At 37.0% G+C, this 27,180-nt stretch overlaps 1 protein-coding gene across 7 annotated transcripts in view; it reads right to left on the bottom strand.

The window, feature by feature from the left end:
- Positions 1 to 27,180, bottom strand: part of Dscam3 (Down syndrome cell adhesion molecule 3) — a 296,098-nt gene that overhangs the window by 22,260 nt on the left and 246,658 nt on the right. For 6 of the 7 annotated variants that reach the window (XM_067763262.1, XM_067763261.1, XM_067763263.1 and 3 more), the window contains exons 23-27: positions 23,119 to 23,427; positions 22,577 to 22,732; positions 19,688 to 19,867; positions 16,476 to 16,850; positions 10,161 to 10,286 (exon numbers count right to left, since the gene is read on the bottom strand). In XM_067763262.1, coding sequence (XP_067619363.1) covers positions 10,161 to 10,286; positions 16,476 to 16,850; positions 19,688 to 19,867; positions 22,577 to 22,732; positions 23,119 to 23,427 — 1,146 coding nt within the window. Of the gene's footprint in view, positions 1 to 10,160; positions 10,287 to 16,475; positions 16,851 to 19,687; positions 19,868 to 22,576; positions 22,733 to 23,118; positions 23,428 to 27,180 lie in introns of those variants that run through there. The other variant, XM_067763267.1, reaches the window with a different exon arrangement.

Below are 27,180 nucleotides of genomic sequence, written 5' to 3'. Positions count from 1 at the left end.
TTCGTAACGCTTGAAAATTTGGTTTAAATCTTAAACTTTACATACATGACCAAAGTTTTTTTTTGTATTTTAATGCAGACTTTTCAAATATATATATATTAATATAAAACGAGCCAGTTATATGAGGTTTGGCCTTGAAACATTTCAGTCCAGAAAACTTCCACTTTTCAAACTTCTGGACCATAATTAAAACCCAAATATATCAAAAACTGGGTTTATCCTCTCATAGCTCTTAATATAGACCAAAAAAGTTTAAAAACATAGTACGGGTAAAACTCTTTGGTTTTAGTTTCAAACTATTCATCGAAAATTATATTTTTCAAGTGTTGGGACTAAAATTAAAACCAAGATATCACAGAAAGTGCTTTAAACTATTTATTCATTTTGAAACAAAACTTAAAATCGACTTTGCTAAGTTTGAAAAGTGTCAATTGAAAACAATGCAAGATACAACATAAGAACTAGTATCGTCTCTTAATGATATAGTTATGCGTTGGTTTGAGACTAGGGCAACTCCTGCAGGGTACATACATATATATTGTTGTTTTTGTTGATATATAGTTAGTTAAATGTCAAAAGCTGGTGACAAAAATATTCAATTACAGAATTTTGCGTATAAAGAAGTTCACGTGTAAACCGCAAACGTGTGGCGATTGGTGAATCAATGCAACAAAATAAGCTAAAAGCAAATAAAAGCAATGTTCACTTCGAGGCAATGCATGCTTACACGAATGTACATTAGGGAAGGTCAATTTGTTTGAAAAACATGCTTAAAATTTGTGTGCTAATCATGGTAGCGAGAGAGATCCAGTTAACATTATTAAATGAAAATTATATTTAACACTTCGTAAATGTGAAAGTATGTTTTCAAGGAATCGTTTTATATACAAATCGAGTTGTTTGTTCTTTTTATAACAGGCCTTCTGTGAAATTGATGGTATTATGGTTGATTCAACACAGTTTTTTATCATACTTATTTAATTTGTTTAACAGAAGAGAAACTGTTGGCCTCAAGCAAACGTTAAAATAAATAAATGTAAGGCGCGATAACCTCCGAAGAGATCTAAGGCCGAGCTTCTCTTCCAATTTGCGTCATGCTCCTATTGATTTTCCCTACAAATTGGCCGGACGGGACCTACATGTTTTATGCCGACTCCGAACGGCATCTGCAAGGCAGGTGAGTTTTCACTGAGAGCTTTTCATGGCAGAAATACACCCGGAGCGCTTGCCAAACACTGCCGAGCGGCGACCACGCTTAGAAAAATTTTCTTCTAATTGAAAAACCTTATTTCTAAAATTTTGATGTTGCCTTGCCCGGGGTGTGAACCCAGGGCAAACGATGTGGTAGGCGGAGCACGCTACCATCACACCACGGTGGCCGCCAAGCAAACGTTACTTTTTAAAAAATGCAGATTCTCAGTCAAGTTAACTGTGTTTTCCTTTATAAGAACCCATTTCATTGGTCATTTCAACAGCAAATAACTGTCAATATGTGCAGTGGCATACATCAGCTAATTTCAAATATAAAACAAGTAAGGAAGGCTAAGTTCGGGTGTAACCGAACATTACATACTCAGTTGAGAGCTATGGAGACAAAATAAGGAAAATCACCATGTAGGAAAATGAACCTAGGGTAACCTTGGAATGTGGTTGTATGACATGTGTATCAAATGGAAGGTATTAAAGAGTATTTTAAGAGAGAGTAGGCCATAGTTCTATGGATGGACGCCATTTAGGAATATCGCCATAAAGGTGGACCAGGGCTGACTCTAGAATTTGTTTGTACGATATGGGTATCAAATGAAAGGTGTTACTGAGCATTTTAAGAGGGAGTGGGCCTTAGGTCTATCGGTGGACGCCCTTTCGAGATATCGCCATTAAGGTGGACCAGGGGTGACTCTAGAATGTGTTTGTAAGATATGGGTATCAAATGGAAGGTGGTAATGAGTATTTTAAAAGGGAATGGGCTTTAGTTCTATAGGTGAACGCCTTTTCGAGAAATCGCCATAAAGGTGGACCAGGGGTGACTCTAGAATATGTTTGTACGATATGGGTATCAAAGGAAAGCTGTTAATGAGTATTTTGAAAAGGAGTGATCCTTAGTCCATAGGTGGCCACCGTTTCGAGATATCGCCATAAAGGTGGACCAGGGGTGTCTCTAGAATGTGTTTGTACGATATGGGAATCAAATGAAAGGTGTTACTGAGCATTTTAAGAGGGAGTGGGCATTAGGTCTATAGGTGGACGCCTTTTCGAGATATTGCCATTAGGGTGGGCCAGGGGTGACTCTAGAATGTTTGTACGATATGGGTATAAAACGAAAAGTGTTACTGAGCATTTTAAGAGGGAGTGGGCAATAGGTCTATAGGTGGACGCCTTTTCGAAATGTCGCCATTAGGGTGGGCCAGGGGTGACTCTAGAATGTGTTTGTATGATATGGGTATCAAATGAAAGATGGTAATGAGTATCTTAAAAGGGAGTAATCCTTAGTTCTATAGGTGAACGCCTTTTCGATATATCGCCATAAAGGTGGACCAAGGGTGACTCTAGAATGTTTGTACGATATGGGTATCAAACGAAAGGTGTTACTGAGCATTTTAAGAGGGAGTGGGCATTAGGTCTATAAGTGGACGCCTTTTCGAGATATCGTCATTAGGGTGGGCCAGGGGTGACTCTAGAATGTGTTTGTACGATATGGGTATCAAACGAAAGGTGTTACTGAGCATTTTAAGAGGGAGTGGGCATTAGGTCTATAGGTGGAAGTCTTTTCGAGATATCGCCATTAGTGTGGGCCAGGGGTGACTCTATAATGTTTGTGCGATATGGGTATCAAACGAAAGGTGTTACTGAGCATTTTAAGAGGGAGTGGGCATTAGGTCTATAGGGGGACGCCTTTTCGAGATATCGCCATTAGGGTGGGCCAGGGGTGACTCTAGAATGTGTTCGTACGATATGGGTATCAAATGAAAGGTGGTAATGAGTATTTTAAAAGGGAGTAATCCTTAGTTCTATATGTGGACGCCTTTTCGAGATATCGCCATAAAGGTGGACCAAGGGTGACTCTAGAATGTTTGTACGATATGGGTATCAAACGAAAGGTGTTACTGAGCATTTTAAGAGGGAGTGGGCATTAGGTCTATAGGTGGACGCCTTTTCGAGATATCGCCATAAAGGTGGACCATGGGTGACTCTAGAATGTCTGTACGGTATGGGTATCAAACGAAAGGTGTGACTGAGCATTTTAAGAGGGAGTGGGCATTAGGTCTATAGGTGGACGCCTTTTCGAGATATCGCCATTAGGGTGGGCCAGGGGGACTCTAGAATGTTTGTACGATATGGGTATCAAACGAAATGTGTTACTGAGCATTTTAAGAGGGAGTGGGCATTAGGTCTATAGGTGGCCTTTTCGAGACATCGCCAATAGGGTGGGCCAGGGGTGACTCTAGAATGTTTGTACGATATGGGTATCAAACGAAAGGTGTTACTGAGCATTTTAAGAGGGAGTGGACATTAGGTCTATAGGTGGACGCCTTTTCGAGATATCGCCATTAGGGTGGGCCAGAGGTGACTCTAGAATGTTTGTACGATATGGGTATCAAACGAAAGGTGTTACTGAGCATTTTAAGAGGGAGTGGGCATTAGGTCTATAGGTGGACGCCTTTTCGAGATATCGCCATTAGGGTGGGCCAGGGGTGACTCTAGAATGTGTTTGTACGATATGGATATCAAATTAAAGGTATTAATGAGGGTTTTAAAAGCGAGTGGCCCTTAGATGTATATGTGAAGGTGTTCTCGCGATATCGATCAAAATGTGGACCAGGTGATCCAGAAAATCATCTGTCGGGTACTGCTAATTTATTTATATATGCAATACCACTAACAGTATTCCTGCCAAGATTCCAAGGCCTGTTGATTTTGCCTTGTAGAACTTTTTCATTTTCTTCTACTTAATATGGTAGGTGTCACACCCATTTTACAAAATTTTTTCCAAAGTTATATTTTGCGTCAATAAACCAATCCAGTTACCATGTTTCATCCCTTTTTTCGTATTTGGTATAGAATTATGGCATTTTTTTCATTTTTCGTAATTTTCGATATCGATAAAGTGGGCGTGGTTATGGTCGGATTTCGGCTATTTTTTATACCGAGATAAAGTGAGTTCATATAAGTAGGTGGGCTAAGTTTAGTAAAGATATATCGGTTTTTGCTCAAGTTATTGTGTTAACAGCCGAGCGGAAGGACAGACGGTGGACTGTGTATAAAAACTGGGCGTGGCTTCCACCGATTTCGGCCATTTTCACAGAGAACAGTTACCGTCATAGAATCTATGTACCTACCAAATTTGAGAAGGATTGGTAAATTTTTGTTCGACTTATGGCATTAAAAGTATTCTAGACAAACTAAATGAAAATGGGCGGAGCCACGCCCATTTTGAAATTTTCTTTTATTTTTGTATTTTGTTGCATCATATCATTACAGGAGTTGAATTTTGACTTAATTTACTTATATACAGTAAAGATATTAAATTTTTTGTTAAAATTTAAATTTAAAAATTTTTTTTTTTAAAAAGTGGGCGTGTTCTTCATCCAATTTTGCTAATTTTTATTTAGCACATATATAGTAATAGTAGCAGCGTTCCTGCCAAATTTCATCATGATATCTTCAACGACTGCCAAATTACAGCTTGCAAAGCTTTTAAATTACCTTCTTGTAAAAGTGGGCGGTGCCACGCCCATTGTCCAAAATCTTACTAATTTTCTATTCTGCGTCATAACGTCAACCCATCTGCCAAGTTTCATCGCTTTAATTGCCTTTGGCAATGAATTATCGCATTTTTTCGGTTTTTCGAAATTTTCGATATCGAAAAAGTGGGCGTGGTTATAGTCCGATATCGTTCATTTTAAATAGCGATCTGAGATGAGTGCCCAGGAATCTACATACCAAATTTCATCAAGATAGCTCAAAATTTACTCAACTTACTTATCGTGTTAACGGACGGACGGACGGACGGACGGACGGACGGACGGACGGACGGACATGGCTCAATCAAATTTTTTTTCGATCCTGATTATTTTGATATATGGAAGTCTATATCTATCTCGATTCCTTTATATATGTACAACCAACCGTTATCCAATCAAACTTAATATACTCTGTGAGCTCTGCTCAACTGAGTATAATTACGCTCTAGGCGCTCACTACTGTGTGGCCATGGTACCACAGAAATCTCTGGCATATAACCTGCCTTCACTGGTATTCTTATGTTGTTTTAAAACAGCGGTCTTCATTTAGTTGAAAAATTATTGGAGCAACTTCACACGTATTATTATTCTCTTTCGCCTTTACATGCCAACCTAATAAAACCGCACTGCGTTTTTTTAGCGCACCTAAACAACCGGCGTTTTTTGCCCTAACCCAAACAAGCATGCGTTGCGACAATGTAAAGCATGTGTGCAAACGTAAAAACTAAATGTCACGCGGAACAAAAATTGGAAATCGAGTTAGGTTTTCACGCAGCAAATTCAATTTGGGTTGCTCTCATACAAGTTGCATGTGCATGAGGCATTTTTGACAGAAAATGACTTGCGTGCGTTTATATTAGGTTGGCATGTTAGTTGTCGCTGAACAAGCAGAGTATCAACATTGTGTGAGACTGTTGTTTATTTGCACATTTGCGAAAAAAATATTTCAACATATTTTGCAAACAAACGCTTATGCGCAGAAAGTTTTAATGGTTTCATGTTAACAATTTATTATACTCAGCTGAGCAGAGCTCACAGAGTATATTAATTTCGTTCGCATAACGGTACCCTGTAACGGCATATATTAATCGAGATAGATATAGACTTCTATATATCAAAATGTTCTGGGAGTAAAAAGAAATTCATTTAGCCATGTTCGTCCGTCCGTCCGTCCGTAAAAACGATAACTTGAGTAAATTTTGAGGTATCTTGACGAAATTTGGTATATAAGTTCCTGGTCACTCATCTTAGATCGCTATTTAAAATGAACGAAATCGGACTATAACCACGCACACATTTTCGATATCGCAAATGTCGAAAAACCGAAAAAGTGCGATAATTCATTACCAAAGGCGGATAAAGCGATGGGTTGACCTTATGACGCAGAATAGAAGATTAGCAAAATTTTGGACAATGGGTGTGGAAACGCCCACATTTAAAAGAAGGTAATTTAAAAGTTTTGCAAGCTGTAATTTGGCAGTCGTTGAAGATATCATGATGATATTTGGCAGGAACATTTCTCTTATTATTATATGTGTTCTAAATAAGAAATAGCAAAATCGAAAGACGAACACGCCCAAACTTAAAAAAAAATGGTTTAAAGAAAAATTTTAACAAAAATTTAATATCTTTACAGTATATAAGTAAATTATGTCAACATTCAACGCCAGTAATGATATGGTGCAACAAAATTCAAAAAAAAAAAAAAATAACTCAGTCCTTTTTCATTTAATTTGTCTAGAATACTTTTAATGCCATAAATTGAACAAAAATTTAGCAATCCTTGTGAAATTTGGTAGGGGTATAGCTTCTATGACGATAACTATTTTCTGTGAAAATGGATGAAATCGGTTAAACCCACGCCCAGTTTTTATGCACAGTCGTCCGTCTGTCCTTCCGCTCGGCCGTTAGTACGATAACTTGAGCAAAAATCGATATATCTTTACTAAACTAAGTCCACTTACTTATCTGAACTCACTTTATCTTGGTATTAAAAATGGGCGAAATCCGACTATGACCACGCCCACTTTTTCGATATCGAATATTTCGAAAAATGAAAAAATTCCATAATTCTATACCAAATTCGAAAAAAGATATGAAACATGGTGATTTTATTGGTTTTTTGACGCAAAATATAACTTTAGAAAAAACTTTGTAAAATGGGTGTGACTCCTATGATATTAAGTAGAAGAAAATAAAAAGTTCTACAGGGCGAAATCAAAAGCCCTTGGAATCATGGCAGGAATATTGTTCATAAATAAATTAGCGGTACCCGACAGATGATGTTCTGGGTCACCCTGGTCCACATTTTGGTCGATATCTCGAAAACGCTTTCGCATATACTACTGAGGGCCACTCGCTTTTAAAACCCTTACTAATAGCTTTCGTTTGATACCCATATCGTACAAACACATTCTAGAGTCACCCCTGGTCCACCTTTATGGCGATATCTCTAAAAGGCGTCCACTTATAGAACTGTGCCCCACTCCCTTTTAAAACACTATTCTACCTTCTATTTGATACCCATGTCATACAATACAATACAATACATTCCAGGGTTACCCTAGGTTCATTTTCCAAAAAAAAAAAAAATTACTATCCCTTATATTGTCTCCAAAGCTCTCAGCTGAGTATGTAATGTTGGGTTACACCCGAACTTAGCCTTCCTTACTTGTCTTGTTTAAATTTTTCCTTAGACTCAAGCAATAAAGCAGTATTTATATAACATATTTACGAATTACTTTTTGTGTGTTAACAAACATGCGCGCATACGTCCTACCTCATTGATTTTTCATCAACAACTAAACCACTACCAATAAGCATTGTGAATGATGACTAAAGCCGGAGTCATTGGTACCGTATGTCGTATCGCTGTATCCGTATCCCTAACGTAATCAGCTTTTTATCGTTACGACGGTAAACCAAAACCCAATTGGTTGGCTAAGATACGGTTACGACCTTAGCGGCACCAATAATCGATTGCATTGATTCTCATAAGGTTGGTCGAATCAGCTGTTAAAAGGTTACCGATACGGTTACCGATAAAGCACCAATGTCTCCAGCTTAACATGCCAACCTAATAAAACAGCACTGCGTTTTTTAGCGCACGCAAACAACCGGCGTTTTTTGCCCGAACCCAAATAAGCATGCGTTGCAACAATGTAAAGCATGTGTGCAAACGTCAAATCTAAATGTCACGCAGAACAAAAATTGGAAATCGGGTTAGGTTTTCACGCAGAAATTCAATTTGGGTTGCTCTCATACAAGTTGTATGTGCATGAGACATTTTTGACAGAAAATGACTTGCGTGCGTTTATATTAGGTTGGCATGTAAGTGTGATATCTTCTGCATAAACGTCAAAATTCCAAAGTGATTGGATCACCTGATTTGTATGTGACTATCGCTGTCTCATTCTGTCTCTCTTTCTATCACCCGCTGAAGATAGGCGCCGCCATATTGAACAGCCTGTCAAAACGCTGAAAAGTAGCCATATTGAACAGCCTGTCAGGCAGTTGACAGATAAGATAACACACTTAGTCATCATTCACAATTCCAATAAGATGATTTTAGTTTAAAGGCCGCGGTACAATGAAATTTTTCATATAGATGCGTTTAACACAAGCTTATGCATTCCAATAACATCGCCACTATCAACCAAGATGTTGCGTTTGTAAATATGAAGGAACTTTAGACTTGGCAATTGAAGTTTATTACGCCTTGCCTTTTCACTTACAAAATTGCCCGAAGCACTGTTGTAAAAATTCTGCCTATACAACAAACATACTTGCTAACATATTTTGTGTCGTATTCGATTGTTATATTGCAGTTTTTAATTGCGAAAAATGTTACGGTGGCAGTAAAAACTGTTAAGTTAACAGAGCTATGGCTTATGCATGATGAACACTTTTTCATTGATTTAACTGATGAAACGGTCGATTCAGAATAAACCTTTTGTTCAAAGTTGATTTACAGATGGATAACATATACAGAAATTTTATTGGAGTCGACACGTAGATCGGTTGATTTTTTCAACTTCTTTGCTTTAGTACCTATTTATCATTTTAAATAATTTAAAAAAATATATGTCTGGCGTGTGACGTGCAACGAGTGCTTCCCCACCTTCCAAGCGGCACCACAACAGATATTGTTTCGTAAATGTCAATCGACCATTTGGACAGCATCGGCTAGTTAGACTTACCTAAGGGCTATTTCTACATATCCAAGCCAATTCTGAAAGAGTTTGAAATATTTTTGGTCCAGATTTTTAAAAAATGTTTTATTCTACTAAAGATCGGACTTGAACTGGATGAGAACAATTTTTTTAGTGAATAGTGTATTTTTATCGTGAGGATTATATTTGGGGAGCATTCATCAAGCCTTCTTGATATTCCTTAAATGGGCTAATTTATCTCATTCTGGCAGCACTGATCAAATATATTCCCTCACCCAAGCTTTTTACATTTAAATATAAAGTAAAATTTTGTAGGCCAATATTCAATTTTTATTAATGTTTTCTTGGCTGTTTCGCTATAAGCTAAAATGCATATTTTTCCGCTCTCTTTTTCTCCCCAGGTTGGTTGCGATGTGACTGTGAGAGCTCACTTGTGACTTTAAAAGCGCAATGGCGACCACTGCTATGTTGAGAAAAATAAGTACACCTTTATATTATTTTACGTATATCCTTAGTTTAAATACTAATTTTGTTAGTGCATACCAGCAAAGCATGAAAATAAACGAAGCCAATCGTATTCTAAACCGTCGTCCTGAAATACATAATATTACAAGGGTATAGTTGAATGTAGAGACCACTTTTTTGTGCGACTGCGTTATACCGGAATTTGTGATAATGTTTCTTATCTTGCATTTTTTTGTAATTGATTAAGGTTATTTTTAAATGAGACTCTTTTCGGAACTATTTTGGTATAAACTAAGTATTATCACGATATAAGCCGTGCTGGTTTTACATGAATATTTGTACAGTGGCATTTGCGACTTAAAAAAACATCGACAGTTACGCCTAGCCCAATAAAACATTTGGCAGCACTGACCCACAATTGTCAAGTCCCTTTTTTATTTAGGGATGGTAAAACATTAAAAAAGGCGATGAAAACTACATAATGGAACTTGGCAGTACTGATTTTATAAACCCCTATTTCTGAATGTGAATGCACTAAGCAGTCCATACAAAGCTTAAGCGCAGATGTATATGCAAGTAATAAAAAACCCAGCTTTTGTTTTAGAATATCTTAAGACCATCTACGTATATGCATTAAAAATGTTAAATTTTTTGCTCCGAACGCTTAAATGTTAAAATTTATTTGCGTACTCTGTATATAATATAACAATATCGAATTGTTTATATTTAATTTATTTATGTTTTCAAACTACATACTTGTGTTTTCCAGTAATTGACTTACCCAATTGTCGATGTTCAATGGAGAAATGATGAATTGGGCAACCCCCATTGTTCCAAGTTGACAATTTCAAATTTACGCACGTTGAATTGGTGGCAATCAGTTCATTGCCATCCGGCGCCTGAGAGGCTGCAATGAAAATGTTAAAGCATTAAATATTTAGGTGATTAAATGGTGAAATCTCTAAGTAATTTTTTATGTAGCGTTATCTCTTGATTGAGCGCAGGGTGTATTCTAGTGAAAATGTTTGTTGATATTGGTTAATTAATTAAGCAGTTATTATGGCGTTAAGCCGCTGAATATATAGCCGAATAAGTGTTTTCAACATCAAACATAGGTATATAACGGAGACAAACTCTGACCATCTGATAATAACTTCCACAATGAACATCTCTATGATCTTATAAATGCCTTTGCTTGACCTGCTTCGTCAGCTCTCTGAAATGTAACTTTGTAGTTTGGTTGGATTGCTTGGATCGTTGTATTGTAGATAACCCTTCATATCATAATCCGTGTCGCCTATCTATTAACTCCAAGAGAGGTCACACCCTAGAGTTCCTGTTAAAGGTGAATTTGTTCTCATATTGCGTTCAGAACAGGCCAAGCTGATATGCGTTTATCCGGCCATTCAGTTGCTCATCGGAGACGGCTCAATGAGAACAGAGGCAGCAGTGGTGTGGTGATAGCGTGCACCGCCTGCCACAACAAAGATCCTGGATTAAATTACCGGCCAAAAAAACATCAAAAAGTTTTTCAAAGCGGGGTCGCCTGTCGGCAGCGATTTGGCAAACACTCCGAGTGTATTTCTGCTATGAAAGGCTTCTCAGTGAAAACTCATCTGCATTGCAGATGCCGTTTGAAGTAGGTGCAAAACATGTAGGTCCAGTCCCGCCAATTGGTAAGAAATTTTAAAAAGATCACTTTAAAAATTGGAAATAAAATAACTAAAAAAATTTTTTAAGTTAAACGGTTTTATTAAAAACAATAATTACATGAAGTAATAATAATACTAAAAGCTAGAAAATAATTAGGTAGGTCCTAGGTAATAGTCTCTGGAGAGAATAGGGACAGGGAGAAGCATACATCTATTTTGGGTCCCAGGGCATATGGGAATAGATGGGAATGAAAAAGCGGACGAACTAGCTAAAAAGGGTGCATCCCTTTAAGCTTGCTCCGTATACTTGGAGAGATTAAGCGAAGGCGAGAGGTGCACATGATCAACCAAGCGGGAAAGGCGTGGGTTCAAGCGTGGGGCTGTAAAGTGTTGAAGATTATGTGTAGGTCTTACAACTTTAGACTAACAAAGTTGCTTCTATCAGTAAGAAGAGAGGACTGTAGACTCATGAAGGTTATTCTGACTGGACACTGCCTTCTGGCGTCACATGCCTTTAAATTATGACTAGTACCTAGGACTTACCTAATTATGTTCTAGCTTTTAGTATTATTATTACTTCGTGTAAGTATTGTTTTCAATAAAACCGTTTAACTTAAACATTTTTTTTTTAATTATTTTATTTTCAAGTTTTTAGTCTTTATTTAATTCCCTATTATTTCTTATTCTATTTAGTTCATTTAATGACTCATTATTACAAGGACTCTTGTCCCTCCTCCAACTCCAAGTTATTTTGATGTCATTTCTACCGGACTGTATGTAATATTTGTTCCAAATATGAACCAAATCGGACATCATGGGTCGGTTTCTATTCATGTATGTATTATGTGTTCCAAATATGAGTCATATCGGACCACAAATACGATTTTTGTGAATATCTCCATCCTTGCGCCACCTAGCGGCAATTTTTTTCTCATTATTGCATTGTCATCGGGTTCTGAACTATATTCCAAGTTTCAAGCTTTTAGCTTATCGGGAAGTTACTTAAATTTCAATTACAAAATTCGTGCCAGCCATCCAACCAGCCAGCCTGTCAAGTCAACCTAAATAAAACCGTTTTAAAAACCTCGGCATTAAAATCTCTTCGGAGGTTATCGCGCCTTACAGGTGTTTCGGGAAGAAGTGGGATGTGCTATCACCCTGCTTAAGGAACTATGTGATTTTTTACTATAACATCTGAGTCGCAGCGACTTTGATCAATGACTGACCAAACATTGATGAGAGAGCAAGATCTTGTTGGCCGCTATTCCCTATCACATTAGCTTACAATAGCAATCACAACATAACTTTAGGCTGCGATAGAATTCATCAATAAATCCGTGATTATTTCTGTTAGATGTAGCAGTGAGCTGTGAGATGTATAGCCAACTATAATGTTAAATGTTCATTTTACTGCGACATGAATCTTACTTGGTTGCAATCGTAGGCTCATTGTTCAATATCACATATAATTATTCTAAGGACATGTGCTGTGGTTGGTATTACGGGTTAGCGTGACTGCGAATGAAACACAGATATTGTCACATTAGTTTCCTCTCTCTGACCTACCGTTATTTCTCAGTCGCTGTTACAAAATCACAGGTACATGATAATTCGTATATCTTATTTTCATATTTGGTTTTCTGAAAGACTTACTGAGGAGGCAAGAAGTAGTCAACAAATTCTGAAGGTACTTAAACTGATACTAAATAAAAGTTTTGAAAGATGGACACTAAATTTTAAGCTTATGTTGAGAGGGCCGCCGTAGTTGGTTTGGCTATTAGACATTGGATTTTTATACTCAGTTGAGCAGAGCTCACAGAGTATATTAACTTTGATTGGATAACGGTTGGTTGTACAGGTATAAAGGAATCGAGATAGATATAGACTTCTATATATCAAAATCATCTGTATCGAAAAAAAATTCGATTGAGCCATGTCCGTCCGTCCGTCCGTCCGTCCGTCTGTCCGTTAACACGATAACTTGAGTAAATTTTGAGGTATCTTGATGAAATTTGGTATGTAGGTTCCTGGGCACTCATCTCAGATCGCTATTTAAAATGAACGATATCGGACAATAACCACGCCCACTTTTTCGATATCGAAAATTTCGAAAAATTGAAAAAGTGCGGTAATTCATTACCAAATATGGATTAAGCGATGAAACTTAGTAGGTGAGTTGGACTTATGACGCAGAATAGAAAACTAGTAAAATTTTGGACAATGGGCGTGGCACCGCCCACTTTTAAAAGAAGGTAATTTAGAAGTTTTGCAAGCTGTAATTTGGCAGTCGTTGAAGATATCATAATGAAATTTGCCAGGAACGTTACTCTTATTACTATATGTCTGCAAAATCTGAGAACGACCACGCCCACTTTTTTAAAAAAAATGTTTTAAATTCAAATTTTAAAAGAAAAGTTAATATCTTTACAGTATATTAGTAAATTATGTCAACATTCAACTCCAGTAATGATATGGTGCAACAAAATACAAAAATAAAAGAAAATTTCAAAATGGGCGTGGCTCCGCTCTTTTTCATTTAGTTTGTCTAGGATACTTTTAATGCCATAAGTCGAACAAAAATGTACCAATCCTTGTGAAATTTGGTAGAGGCTTAGATTCTAGGACGATAACTGTTTTATGTGAAAAAGGGCGAAATCGGTTGAAGCCACGCCCAGTTTTTATACACAGTCGACCGTCTGTCCTTCCGCTCGGCCGTTAACACGATAACTTAAGCAAAAATCGATATATCTTTACTAAACTCAGTTCACGTACTTACCTGAACTCACTTTATTTTGGTGTAAAAAATGGCCGAAATCCGATTATGACCACGCCCACTTTTTCGATATCGAAAATTACGAAAAACGAAAAAAAATGCCATAATTATATACCAAATACGAAAAAAGGGATGAAACATGGTAATTGTATTGGTCTATAGACGCAAAATATAACTTTAGAAAAAAACTTGGCAAAATGGGTGTGACACCTACCATATTAAGTAGAAGAAAATGAAAAAGTTTTGCAGGGCGAAATAAAAAGCCCTTGGAATCTTGGAAGGAATAATGTTCGTGGTATTACATATATAAATAAATTAGCGGTACCCGACAGATGATGTTCTGGATCACACTGGTCCACATTTTGGTCGATATCTCGAAAACGCCTTCACATATACAACTAAGGGCCACTCCCTTTTAAAACCCTCATTAATACCTTTAATTTGATACCCATATCGTACAAACACAATCTAGAGTCACCCCTGGTCCACGTTTATGGCGATATCTCGAAAAGGCGTCCACATATAGAACTAAGGCCCACGCCCTTTAAAAATACTCATTAACACCTTTCATTTGATACCCATATCGTACAAACAAATTCTAGAGTCACCCCTGGTCCACCTTTATGGGGATATCTCGAAAAGGTGTCCACATATAGAACTAAGGCCCACGCCCTCTTAAAATACTCATTAACACCTTTCATTTGATACCCATATCGTACAAAATAAATTCTAGAGTCACACCTGGTCCACCTTTATGGCGATATCTCGAAAAGGCGTCCACCTATAGAACTAAGGCACACGCCCTTTAAAAATACTCATTAACACCTTTCATTTGATACCCATATCGTACAAACAAATTATAGAGTCACCCCTGGTCCACCTTTATGGCGATATCTCGAAAAGGCGTCCACATATAGAACTAAGGCCCACGCCCTCTTAAAATACTTATTAACACCTTTCATTTGATACCCATATCGTACAAACAAATTCTAGAGTCAGGCCTGGTCCACCTTTATGGCGTTATCCCTAAGCGGCGTCCATCTATAGAACTGTGGCCCACTTCCTCTTAAAATACTCTTTAATACCTTCCATTTGATACACATGTCATACAAACACATTCCAGGGTTACGCTAGGTTCTTTTTACAGCAAGGTGATTTGCCCTTACTTTGTCTCCACAGCTCTCAACTGAGTATGTAATGTTCGGTTACACCCGAACTTAGCCTTTCTTACTTGTTTATATTAATATGTCATTATTTTGACGTTGGTGAACTTTCTATTTCCTTTAAATGTTCTGCTTTGCTCTGAAACCATAATGTTATTTGCAGTTTATTTATGTTTGTAAATATGTATAATGGTTCTCCTTGATGAAGTACAATGTATACAAAAACACGCAGAAGGATTAAAGAACACTTTGATTTTTGTTTTAACCCCACCTACACAAAATAAAAACTCTAATATAAAATAATTGATAAAATATGTATGCCTCGACACCAAAGCTTCATATTTAGGGGCGGTCTTTTGTCATGAACATGAAATGGTATATTAACTTTGGTCCGATGTTCGTAACGTTGAGAAGTATAGAAGAGAGACTCACCATTAAGTATACTGAATTGATCAGGGCGACGAACTGAGTTGATATAGCCATGTCCGTCTGTCTGTTTGAACGCAAACTAGTCCCAAAAGTTTTGAGATATCTCAATGAAATTTGGTGCAAGGATGTAATTTTGTATTATATTAGACATTTGTCGGATCCGGTAGGATCGGACCACTATAACATATATCTCCCATACAACCGATCGTTCAGAAAAGACAATTTTGGTCATCCCTGCCGCAATTTAGAAAGTATAAACGTGAAACTCGGTGATATATATTCTAATATATCATAGACGATTTTCTGAAAAAATCACTTTGATCGGAGCTATATGTAGTATATATCCCATACAACCGATCGTTCAGATAGAAAGATTTTTAGCCATTTCTTCCTTAGTTTCCATTATAAAAATGTGAAACTTGGTGATATTTATTCTAATATATCATAGACGATTTCCTGTAAAAATCATTTCGATAGGAGCTATATATAATATATACCCCATGCAACCGATCGTTCAGATAGAAAGATTTTTGGCAATTTCTCCCTTAATTTCCGATATAAGAACGTGAAACTTGGTTATATATATTCTAGTATATCATAGAAGATTTCCTTTAAAAATAATTTCGATCAGAGCTATATTTAAGATATATCCCATACAACCGATCGTTCAGATAAGGGGGTTTTTTGCCATTTTTTTATATTTATCTTAAAATCGTTTAGGTATGTACATGAAAGGAAGAAACATGATAAAAGCTGAGTTGATTAAAATAACTTTAAGAATAGGGTCAGCGTTTCTGAAAGATACCAAATAGAGGCTATTGTTTAGTTCGTTTGTATATCATATAAGAGGATGCCAAGTTATAAAACATAGCTATATATTGAAAACCAGCATTTAATATTCAAAAAGAAATTTGTTTTCTAAGTAATGACCTGCCCCACCTTTGCCCGAAGCCTGGCTGCAAGCATAGACACAGCTTCCAACACGCATCCAACAAATAAAAGTCACCACGTCATTGCTCATCTTATCATTTAACTTATCAGCAACCCAATCAAGCTATGTATCTTCAAAGTTCACTTACCTTTACCCTTGGTCCAGACATTAATTTCCTCACTGGGCGCCCCATTGCCAACAATATTATGCGCTGACATTTTTATGATATACTGATTGCCACACTTCAATCCCGTTATCGTATAAGCATTATTCTCTGGCACCAATTCAGTTTGTGACCATGTTTCGCCTGTGATGCGATACGAAATTGTATAACCTTGCAATGGGGCACCACCATCGTCCGGTGGATCCCAACTGACACGTATGCTATCGGCGGATGCATATTGTACAATGATTTGTGGGGCGGCGGGTGGTCTCATGGCAATCACTTGATATTGAATCTCATCGCTTCCGAACAGATTATTTGCCGTGCAAGTGTAATTTCCGGACAGACTGCCCTCCACGCCTTTTGGCCCCCCACACAAATAAAGGTCGATTGCCATTGACCATTCAATTCATTCGTTCGTTAGCGTTTTTGTTGTTGTTGTTGGCGTTGGCGTTCGTTGTATATTCAAATGTAAGCAACATAGTTGTGTATAAAGTTGACAACGTCCCGTTGTTGTTGCGTGTGCATGTGTGTGTAGCATGTAACGAAAAATAAATTAAAATAGAAACGGTTACAAATATGCTCAGCAGCATGGAAAATTGCATTTTTATTTTTCAGATAATTGGAATTCGACACCGGCACCATTCACTTGGGTACTCGCCGTGCACTCCACCAGCCAAAACTCTGCGCAACGATTCGTTGGCATTTGGAGTGGTTCGGAAGCAAAAACATGCGGAAGTAAGGCCATTGTCAGAATAATAAACTGAATTGAAGAGCACTCATTGTAAAAGCGGATTTAAATTTATAATACAAAAAGGTTATTAGATTTGAATGTTTTAGAGCTCCATTTAGTAGATAAAAATGTTTGCATCAATAAGAGCATTGGCGTAATTTATATACAAATGTACATGTATGAAATTACTTGGAGCTTAGCTAAGCTTTAATTTATCCGGTGTTTATAAAGGATACTACAAAAAAGCGGTGACCTACAAACCCTGGTGTTCATGTTAACCTAGGTTGTTAGCTTGCAATAAAAAAGGGCTTGATAGATTTGTACTAGCCGCTTGTTTTAGGCATTCTGAACAGAAAATTATCTTGGAATTCTTATAATTGGAAGAGCTGGGAATTTCTCGCTAAACTGTAATGGCTTTGTTGATCAAGAAGTGAGTCCAGGAAAAGATGATAAATGCCTGTGATGTACTTATCGGGTGAAAAGCACTTGACCGGGCTGCGGCGCTCTTACATTAACCAACATCTTTGCAATGATTATAGTAGATGTCTTTTGGTCTTTTGGCAATCCATAATTATTATCAGCATCCACCTTATTACAGCAAGTCATACTTATTATAGTCCACCCATAACAGTCCCCCTTGGTAGCTTTAAAACCTTGATTCCCTAGAGAACGGTTGCCAAAAAATAGAAGTGATTACACGTTCTCATATGCAATGATAGTACAACTGTGTTATGGAATAGAGAACCCTGCCCTAGAGAGAAGAATATGCTGTAGCACTTATTTAGGTTAGTGGACAAAAAAACTGGCTCATAGCATGTCGACGACGTGGACAATTATTGGAACGAATATCTACTCTCTACGAACGTCAAATTAGTTAAAAAAAAAACGCTGAACAGGGATTACTTGGTGTAGGATATTGAGAACTTACTGCGTTTATTGAGTCTAATTCATCTCTCTTGATTTTGGTTATGGAGATACATTTTCAAATTTGAATTTAGTGAGTCTCAACAGGCTGAAGGAATTGAAGAACCTATCTACCAGCTGCATGGATAATGACAAAATAGAGTCATCTTAATATTTAACTGTATGATGACCACAAAATTTCTATGAAAACTGGGAGTGCGCCACTCTACATAAAGACATCTGGCCCAGAGAGCTTGTTTTATTTCAGCGAGGTGAAAGCAGAAAGAAACAATATTAGACTACTTAGGCTTTGGCTGATTTCTGTTTTTCGTGAGCTATCTCAAGTTCAAATCTGGGCAAACAAGCGTTCTTCAGTCAGCCTATATCGTCTTCTGAATACTCATATTTGATCCTTTTCGCTCAGATATATAAAATTTTTTTCTTTGGTTTAAATTTTATGCATAAGATCAATGATAGGGACGGTATCGCATGATACAATGGGTTGAGTACCGCAACCCAATTATCGAACTCACCTACTGGTGGCAAATGTTGTTTATTTAGCAGGTAAGGCTCCGGCGGGCCAAAGTTCCTCACGGTAGGGGGGAGTTGGATGAACTAAAAGGCTCAACGTGCTCATATCAAATCTTTCCCGGATCAATATTCGTTAAAGAACAATCAACATTGATAAAACCTTCGGGGAGTCTCCTTATCGAAGAAGGAAAAGGGCCTTATTGCAGAGGTGCAACAAAACTGTCTCCATAGATATCCTTCTCATGCTTTCGAGGTCGCTGAACCAGCTGGTGCTATAAGTTTTCTTGTCCGACCCTCAAAGGAAGTTTTTTTTTTTTTAACTCAAAAATCAGCTTGCCCCGATCTCTAGCTTACTCCAGTTCTTTGATGATATTCCTAAAACAACTGAGCTCAAGAAAGCGCGAGAACCCTCGTTTTACTCGCCAGAGTGGTGATCTTTCAAGATATGAGTAAAAAACAAAAAAATCTAATACCACCGGATTCTAAGATCTCGAAAACGTAAGTTAGGATGTTCTCCCAGAAAGTGTTGATGGAGTTCTTCTATACGCTTGAAACCACCGAAAAAGTTTCAATATTGTTTTGACAATATCTTGAAAACAAGTATGTAATATATTTATCCTCAAACTTCACATTTTTATGTTTATTTCCCAAAATCCTATATATGTAATTCGAAAAAATAAACAAAAGATGTGGGATGAGAAAATTTTCTTTTGTCAAAATTACCATTACCGAGGCGTGACAGCAACTTTAGTGTAACCACCAAAAATTAAACTTAACAGGAGAAAGGTTTCAAGGCGCCACCCGTGCTTTCAAGGAGCGAAGCACCCAAAAAAATCTTGGGGTTAACTCATCTCGTTTATGGTATCACAATGTCAACTACTATCCTTAGAATTATGTCACTTGGAACTAAATACTTTCAAACACTTTCTCCTGGGAAATTTTTTTTAATTGGTTACACTAAGATTGTTATTAGGGCTCAATAAGTTGGCTCGGTCTATTGTATATACATTTATATAACAATCATACTCACGGTGTATTTTTAAATTGCCTTCATTTGTCACCTCATAAAATGGGCTAAATGTGACGGGTCGATCTCTGGTAAGCCATCTAGCACGCGGTGTCGGATTACCAACAGCCAAACATTCAAGAATCAATGCAGTGCCAACAGATTTGCGTACCACTTGACCAAAAGAAGCGATGCGTGCAGGAGCTGAAAGTGTAAATCATGCAATGAAAACAAAGTAATTGAATAACACATCGAACACTCACAAACATACAAATTAATTTACATCCAAAAGTAAGTATGTATATGTATATTGTAATACAATATCCGTCATGAATAATTTGAATTCAATTATAGATACTATGTGTAGACGTTAAACAAGTGCTAAAATCAAGAGCGCACCTTGAATTGACTTAACTGTAATTGAATAATATGATTGTGAAGTGAAAATATAGTCTGATACTGTGCGTATCAAGGGTAGTCCAAATAGTGGATTACATTGACAAGTCAACAAAAAAGTTCCAAAACAAAGTTTTCTATATAATTCAAAAAACTAGTCATTCTTTCTTCCAGTTTGCAAGGCCGCCAGCCACTGCTGCTATCTACGTAGGCAATCCTGCGCACCACCCTCCCCCCGTCTCCTCTTTTCGGTACGAGCAGTATGAAAGGGAAATATACTTCAGTCCCTGTAACGGTGTGCACCGTTTGCCAGAACAGTTCCTCTCTCGGAAGATGTCACTTTTTTAGATTTTCTGAACTTAGCAATGGTACTCCCCTGACGGGTTCCTTTCTTGCTGCGAAGAGGCTGTTCGTTTAGTAACCGGCTGCTCCAGTGGCTACCGCGCTAACATCACTGCTCAACTCACTGGCGTAAATCACATAATTTTAAGCGATTTCAATTCCGTTCACAAACTGTAGCAGGGGAGAGATGTTGGCGTACAACACGAAATTCTGCAAGGTGGACGGGGACGTTCTCACCTGTGTACGTTATTTGAAAGACGATGTTAACCCTAGCATCCTATTACCTGCTCATACTCCTCGCGCAAAACCGATAACTTGATTACATCGTACATATATGAACGCGGTTCTTTCACTAATTTCAGAAAAGCAAAGTTGGCTGACTATTCAGTATGCTTTTCACAAAGCCATTGAATTCGCGTCGAACCGCCAGGGCTATAAAACGTGCCCTTCAATTAGGGGCATAAACATTCACATCGGGCAGCTTTTAGATAAGCACAAACCGGTAAAGTGTGAGGAACATCTAAAGAACTGTAACCTCTCTACCAGTGTTGGTACGATATTGGTAACCGTAAACTCCCTATCAAATCCGACGAAGCACAATAAGAAAATATTCATCGCCTTTGGTTATAAAGTGCTGTCGAAAGGAAATAAATGCGCGAACTCATTAGCCAGACAGTACTTGATGTATTCCTCAGTTGACAAATCTAGACAACAGGCCAACATACGCCCTAAAAAGCTTTAGAAATTGGAAATTTAATAACTTGGCACATGTCTTCAACTCTTCATACCCTATTATATTCCTAAAAAATGAAGAATGGCGAAGTTGCCACCGTAACTAAAGCCTGAGATACTAGCAACCTTAGGGGACTCATATCGTGCGATATCTCTCCTGTCAGCAGAAGCCAAAATAATTGAAGCCGTCCCGCTTCCTCAGTTCTCGCAAGCTTGTACCCACTGACTTCTCATGAAAGGGATCGTGGGAAACATTAAAAATTTAATGCCTAAGCCTTTGCAGCTTGTTTCCTGCTAAGTCATCAAATTTTTTTTTTTTTCTTCAATATAAATAAATAAATGCAAGGCGCGATAACCTCCGAAGAGATCTAAGGCCGAGCTTCTCTTCCAATTTGCGTCGTGCTCCTCTTGATTTTTCCCTACAAATTGGCCGGACGGGACCTACATGTTTTATGCCGACTCCGAACGGCATCTGCAAGGCAGATGAGTTTTCACTGAGAGCTTTTCATGGCAGAAATACAATCGGAGCGCTTGCCAGACACTGCCGAGGGGCGACCCCGCTTAGAAAAATTTTCTTCTAATTGAAAAATCTTATTTCTAAAATTTTGATGTTGCTTTGCCCGGGAGTTGAACCCAGGGCATACGGTGTGTTAGGCGGAGCACGCTACCATCACACCACGGTGGCCGCCAATATATTTTTGTTTAAAATAATTTTAATTCTTGTCCTGCCATGAACATCATTTTGCGAACTAAAATTAACATGAAATGTCATCGTTTTCTCTCAATTCAAACGGTTAAGGTCTAATTATAATTCCATTGCATAAAAACCAATACAGACCATGTAAACCATAGACCTGATTATATTTTATAAACAAGGGCAAACACACACGTAAATAAAGTTTGTTTGTAACATTTACATAAACACAAGCAAGCAATTCGTGCTACTCTCACAGTGCTGCTCATTTTACCACTCTTTGCAAAAACGATCCCCACGTTACAATGAATAGCGATCCACATACCGATACAAATTAAATAAGCAAATTGATTCATATTGATCACTGTTCATTGGTACGCTACGAATGTCTACATCACGAAGAGTGAAAAAGTCGAAGACTTCCATGCAATGGAATGCAGTGCACTGCGTAGTCTGATCAAGTGCAAGCAGATCCCATTAAACAAATATTGTTTGTGAGAGCAATGTTGTTGTGCCCTGCTAAGCTATGCAACTTTAATTGGCCCTCTAAGATGTATGCCTAGTTCAAAGTGTGGTTTTACCTTGTATACTTATACCGTGTATTAAAGGATTACCCTATACATACATCAAAATCATTTATACTTGCAATGACGTCAATCAAACATCTGGCGGTAAAAATTAACTTTTATTCATATATGTAGAAATACATATACTTCCTCACACACACACAAACACATTTATGCGCTTACCTCGCGTATTTGTGGCCTGCGCTACCACAGATGTTGGTTCTCCCTCACCAACGGAGGTCGAGGCAGATACCCAAAATTCGTACATTTGGTTTTCGGCAAGGCCACGAGCTTCGTACGTTACAGGGTAGCCATTCTCATCGACGCGCACCATATAAGCTATTCCCACAAGAATGGAAATGTAACGGAGAATCCATTATCAGTTAGGCCACAGGTCAGAATGTTTGAAAGAGAAATAAAAGAGAGAAGAGAAAATAATAAAGAAAGAGAGGGAGAGAAAATTAAGTACACCATCAGATAACAAATATAGTTAGATTTCATATATAAAATAAGATGTCATATATAAAATAATAAAACTTCATCATTTAAATTATTGCTTTTTTGCCAATTTAATATCTCATTAAGTTAATAGATAATAGCGATTAAAGAAAAATATTTATTATATCTATATACATATGTATGTATATACTACATATGTACATATATCAATTGTTTATTCAGTATTTTTATGAAGCACAAAATTTGCATAAATCTTTTGAACTCACATTTCGCTTGCCCTTTACGCCCCGCTTCACGTGAATACACAGTATAATGTGAAATTATTCCATTGCGATTTTTTGGTGGTAGCCATGAAATCAATATTGAATCAGCTGTTAAAGCAGCTGCTTTGATTGATGCTGGCGCATCTGGCACATCATCCTCTGTTTGACAATATAACGGTTGACTGGCCACACCATCACCAGTCGCTGTATAGGCCAAAACTCGCATTGAGTAATTAGTGGCCTTGTGTAGAGTATGCAAATACGTTTCGAGGTTCGATGTACGCTTCACCTCCAGTTTGGCAGGGAAATCAACTGAAATGAAAAAAATAAATAAAATATTTTATTAATTAAACTTGGCTTGTTAAATCATATATGTAATACTCCTATATTGCTAATAGAAAATGCTCGCAATGTGTTTTGAATTCGAAATCAAAACAAGGCAGCCTATAATATTTTTGTTATTGTAGCAACCTAAGTGTCACAAAAAAAATTTTAATTTCGGTACATTCGATTATTGAATACAAAAACAAATAGGTTTACACAGCAATATATCGGCACTCTGATGTTTGGGAATTTATCTAGCCTTTTGTAGCAATATAGGAGTATTACGTATACGTATTAAACAAATAAAGAATGGCAGCGTATGTATCTGTGAGCCAAAAAATTAAATTTAAATTTATGAAGAAAATACAATATATAATTTTTCAGGAAGAAGGAGACCTCAACTCAGTTGAGATAGGTAAATAGTGCTCCCAATTGGCGTCAGTTTTCCCGAATCAGGGAAAGCTTGTTTCGAAGCGGCCATAATCGCTATGGCGGTTAAGGGTCAATAAATGATGATGATCTTGAAAACAGTTCCGAGATAGTGCAGAAAATAATATAAGCCCCGAAAAGATCCCGAAACTATAGCCTACACCTTTGCAAAATAGTTCGATATACACCCGTATTGAGCCACAGAAGGAAGTATATACTGGATTTTTTAATACTGTGGGCCCTAATACTTCCTAACACTGTTTTTAATAAATGGTCTCTAAATGGTCTTAAAAAAATTTCAAAATGGTTCGGCTTAAGCTCAAAAATATCTCTATATAATTCCTAAATAGCCGGGGAACGGCTCCGCAAACATTCGCGAAATGGCCCGAAATAGTTTTGAAAACAATCTTGAAACCATACGCAGATAATCCTGAAATAGACGTGAAATGATCTCGGATATGTTATTACAAAAACAACCAAGAAACTGCTCCGAAACTGTCCCGAAAATATATGGATCACAATCCCTAAACGGTCCCGAAATATTCCAAAAAATCTTGAAATATCCCCGAAACGCTCCCCAAAAAAGTGAAATAATCTGGAAATAGTTTCGGAACGATTCCGGACACGATCCTGAAGTAATCTATACATAGTCCCGAATTTATTCCGCACATAGTCCCGACTTTCCCAAATAGTCCTGAATTAATCCTCTGAGCCCGCCTTGTTGAGAAGGTGGTTAAACAAACATGATGAGCAACTCTAGATCTTATATTAGTAAGGAGAATGGAAGAGGAAAGACATAGTCGCAGGTCAAAGCAGACAAAACGGGCACAAGCGATGCCTCGAACTCGGGGAGCTATAGTAGCGGATAGCCCATGAGCTCCTTGATCGGTTGCAGATAAATCTCAATGGATAAGAAGAGTTAAAGAAACGGAGTATAGAGAGCAAGAGGCCCCTCTCCCTGCACGGTACAGCGTTGAGACAATTCTTTACTATTTTCAGGTAGTAATTTGAATATTTGTTTTCTATGGACGATTTTGAGATTAAGAGGATAATAAGAGGTCCGATTCGTGAACTTTTTCTGTTTATACAAATTTTTTGTGTACAATATTCATGCAATGGAAAAATGTTTTGAAAATCGATTCTTATACTGTTTAGAAATATTTCGTAATGAAAAACCAGCTAATAATAATTGTTGGGATACACTTAAGCTAAAATGTCATTTAAAAAAATTTTAATTCCCCAAAAAATAATTTTGAAAAAAATTGTTTTTTTAATGAATTCTGTTTGTAAAACCCATAACATTTTAGTACAATAAAGTGTAAGTTTCAAGTATATGGAAGTTCTCGTTTATTCTTAATGACTTTAAGACTGCAGTTTTTAATGTACCATTTGCTATGAAAAAATTACGGAAAATAGTTTAGACATTTGAAACTATAACTTTATTCTAGTAAAATTGTATGGGCTTTAAAATTGAATGCATACATTTTTGATTTATATGGACGAAATTTAACCGATGTCGTGCTACGCATACCCAAAAAAATAATTTTGGAGCCTGCGAAAAAAATGGCGAAAGGATCAATTTTTCGACCAAAACACAAAAAATATTTTTTATTTATCTAAACGTATTAAATTGCTGCGCAGAAAATTAGTAGTGCTCAATTTCAGTAAGCGTTATACTCACTTGCATCTCAAATTGTCTCTCCATTTTATCTTTACACTATTCCCCATTTATATGACCGAAAATGGTGTGAGTCCACTATTCACTGCAAGCGAACAGCCCGTTTTGTGGCGAGTTAATTACCACTGTCGTGGATCTTCAATAATTGCCACTATATGGGTGTCCTAAATATTATCTAATGCCCAGTTTTTCAGTGCGAGTTTAAACTACAGTTAAAATTGAGTAGAGTTTAACCCTGCCACTTCGCCCGCTTAAGCTGAAATGCGCAGCAGAATTTTATTTTATCCAACAAAGTGGCAAGGTTAAACTCTAGTCAACTTTAACTGTAGTTTAAACTCGCACTGAAAATCCGGACCTAAGTTATAATAACCGTTTTTTACCCGCAAATGCAGATGTATACACATGTAAAAAAATACAGCTAATATCTCTGAAATGTAAAGCTATGTGCCAGTTGTTTTCTTTGTACTTAAAATGAAAAATTTAGCTACTCACACTCCCATACAGTGTGGCTCACCATATAAGGTATGTAAACGTCTCCTGATTTTGCTGAAATTTTACATTTTCTCTTTTTAACATGAGAAGTGGGACATACAAAAATTTCATTAAAACACTACTGTTGCTTCTAAGTAATATGCAAAAAGGTAACATCTATCCCCAATTAATTTCGCCTTCTTTGGCAATAATTGTGAAAAATGGATTTTCTCAACATAAACATTGGATTTATATATAAAATATACTATAAGGGAGTTCAGGATTTTGTGCAAAAGGTCTAGCATCATTGTATTTGCAAACTGGTGTAGTATTTTTACACAAAACGCCAAAAAATTATACGTCTATGCATTTGCTACGTCGCACAGTGTCGCGAAGCGGCCAAAAGTCAAAAAAGTTCATCGATAGATATTTTTATAAAACTTTGACAAACGATGGGGAATACATCCATTAAATCATTTCGAACAGAATTTTTAATAATACACTTGCGCGTTTTTATCGGGACTTCCTTAAACCTGGAATTTTGTTAATTGATAATTTTGACCACGCTTTTTTATGAAAAAGATCACTGAAACTTGTTAGTAAATCTAAATATCTCAAATGAGTTTTTATTATATTTGGAAGTTTTCCATATATGGCAACCCTATTTTTTATTTATTCATCAATCAGGTGATGAGTACCGTTACTTTTTATAAGTGGGAAAAATTAAGTGAATTTTTATTCGAAGTTAAAAGTTTAGAAAAAAATAAAAAAAACTCATCCCAACTCCATCACAATTTTTGGATATATTCTCACAAGTAATGTTAGCTCAAAATTGAGACTAGTGATACCTGCTATTACGGTTGGCGATGTTTGTGACCTGTGGTTTTTCTTTTGCAAAGAAATGACGTTTACAAATTCTGTTACACATATTACACAAAAAAAATTATTATCTACTAATTCATGTTTTATTTGCAATCGAGGGCAGGATAAACGTTAGTAGTATGCATATTGAAGCCGAATAAGAACGTGAATGAGACTTGGTTTTAAAAGATTGCATTATCCACTTTTTCCCTAAACGTTTTTATTTTTGTGGGCGTGTTTAAGGTTCGATCTCTACGATGATCTCCATGATGAACTACAGCGAAATTGCAGCACAACAAGTA

This window comes from Eurosta solidaginis, chromosome 1 (genome assembly GCF_040869045.1).
Source record: "Eurosta solidaginis isolate ZX-2024a chromosome 1, ASM4086904v1, whole genome shotgun sequence".
NCBI lineage: Eukaryota > Metazoa > Arthropoda > Insecta > Diptera > Tephritidae > Eurosta > Eurosta solidaginis.
Note: the sequence above shows the minus strand (reverse complement) of the source record. Positions and strands in the feature narration are given on the sequence as shown.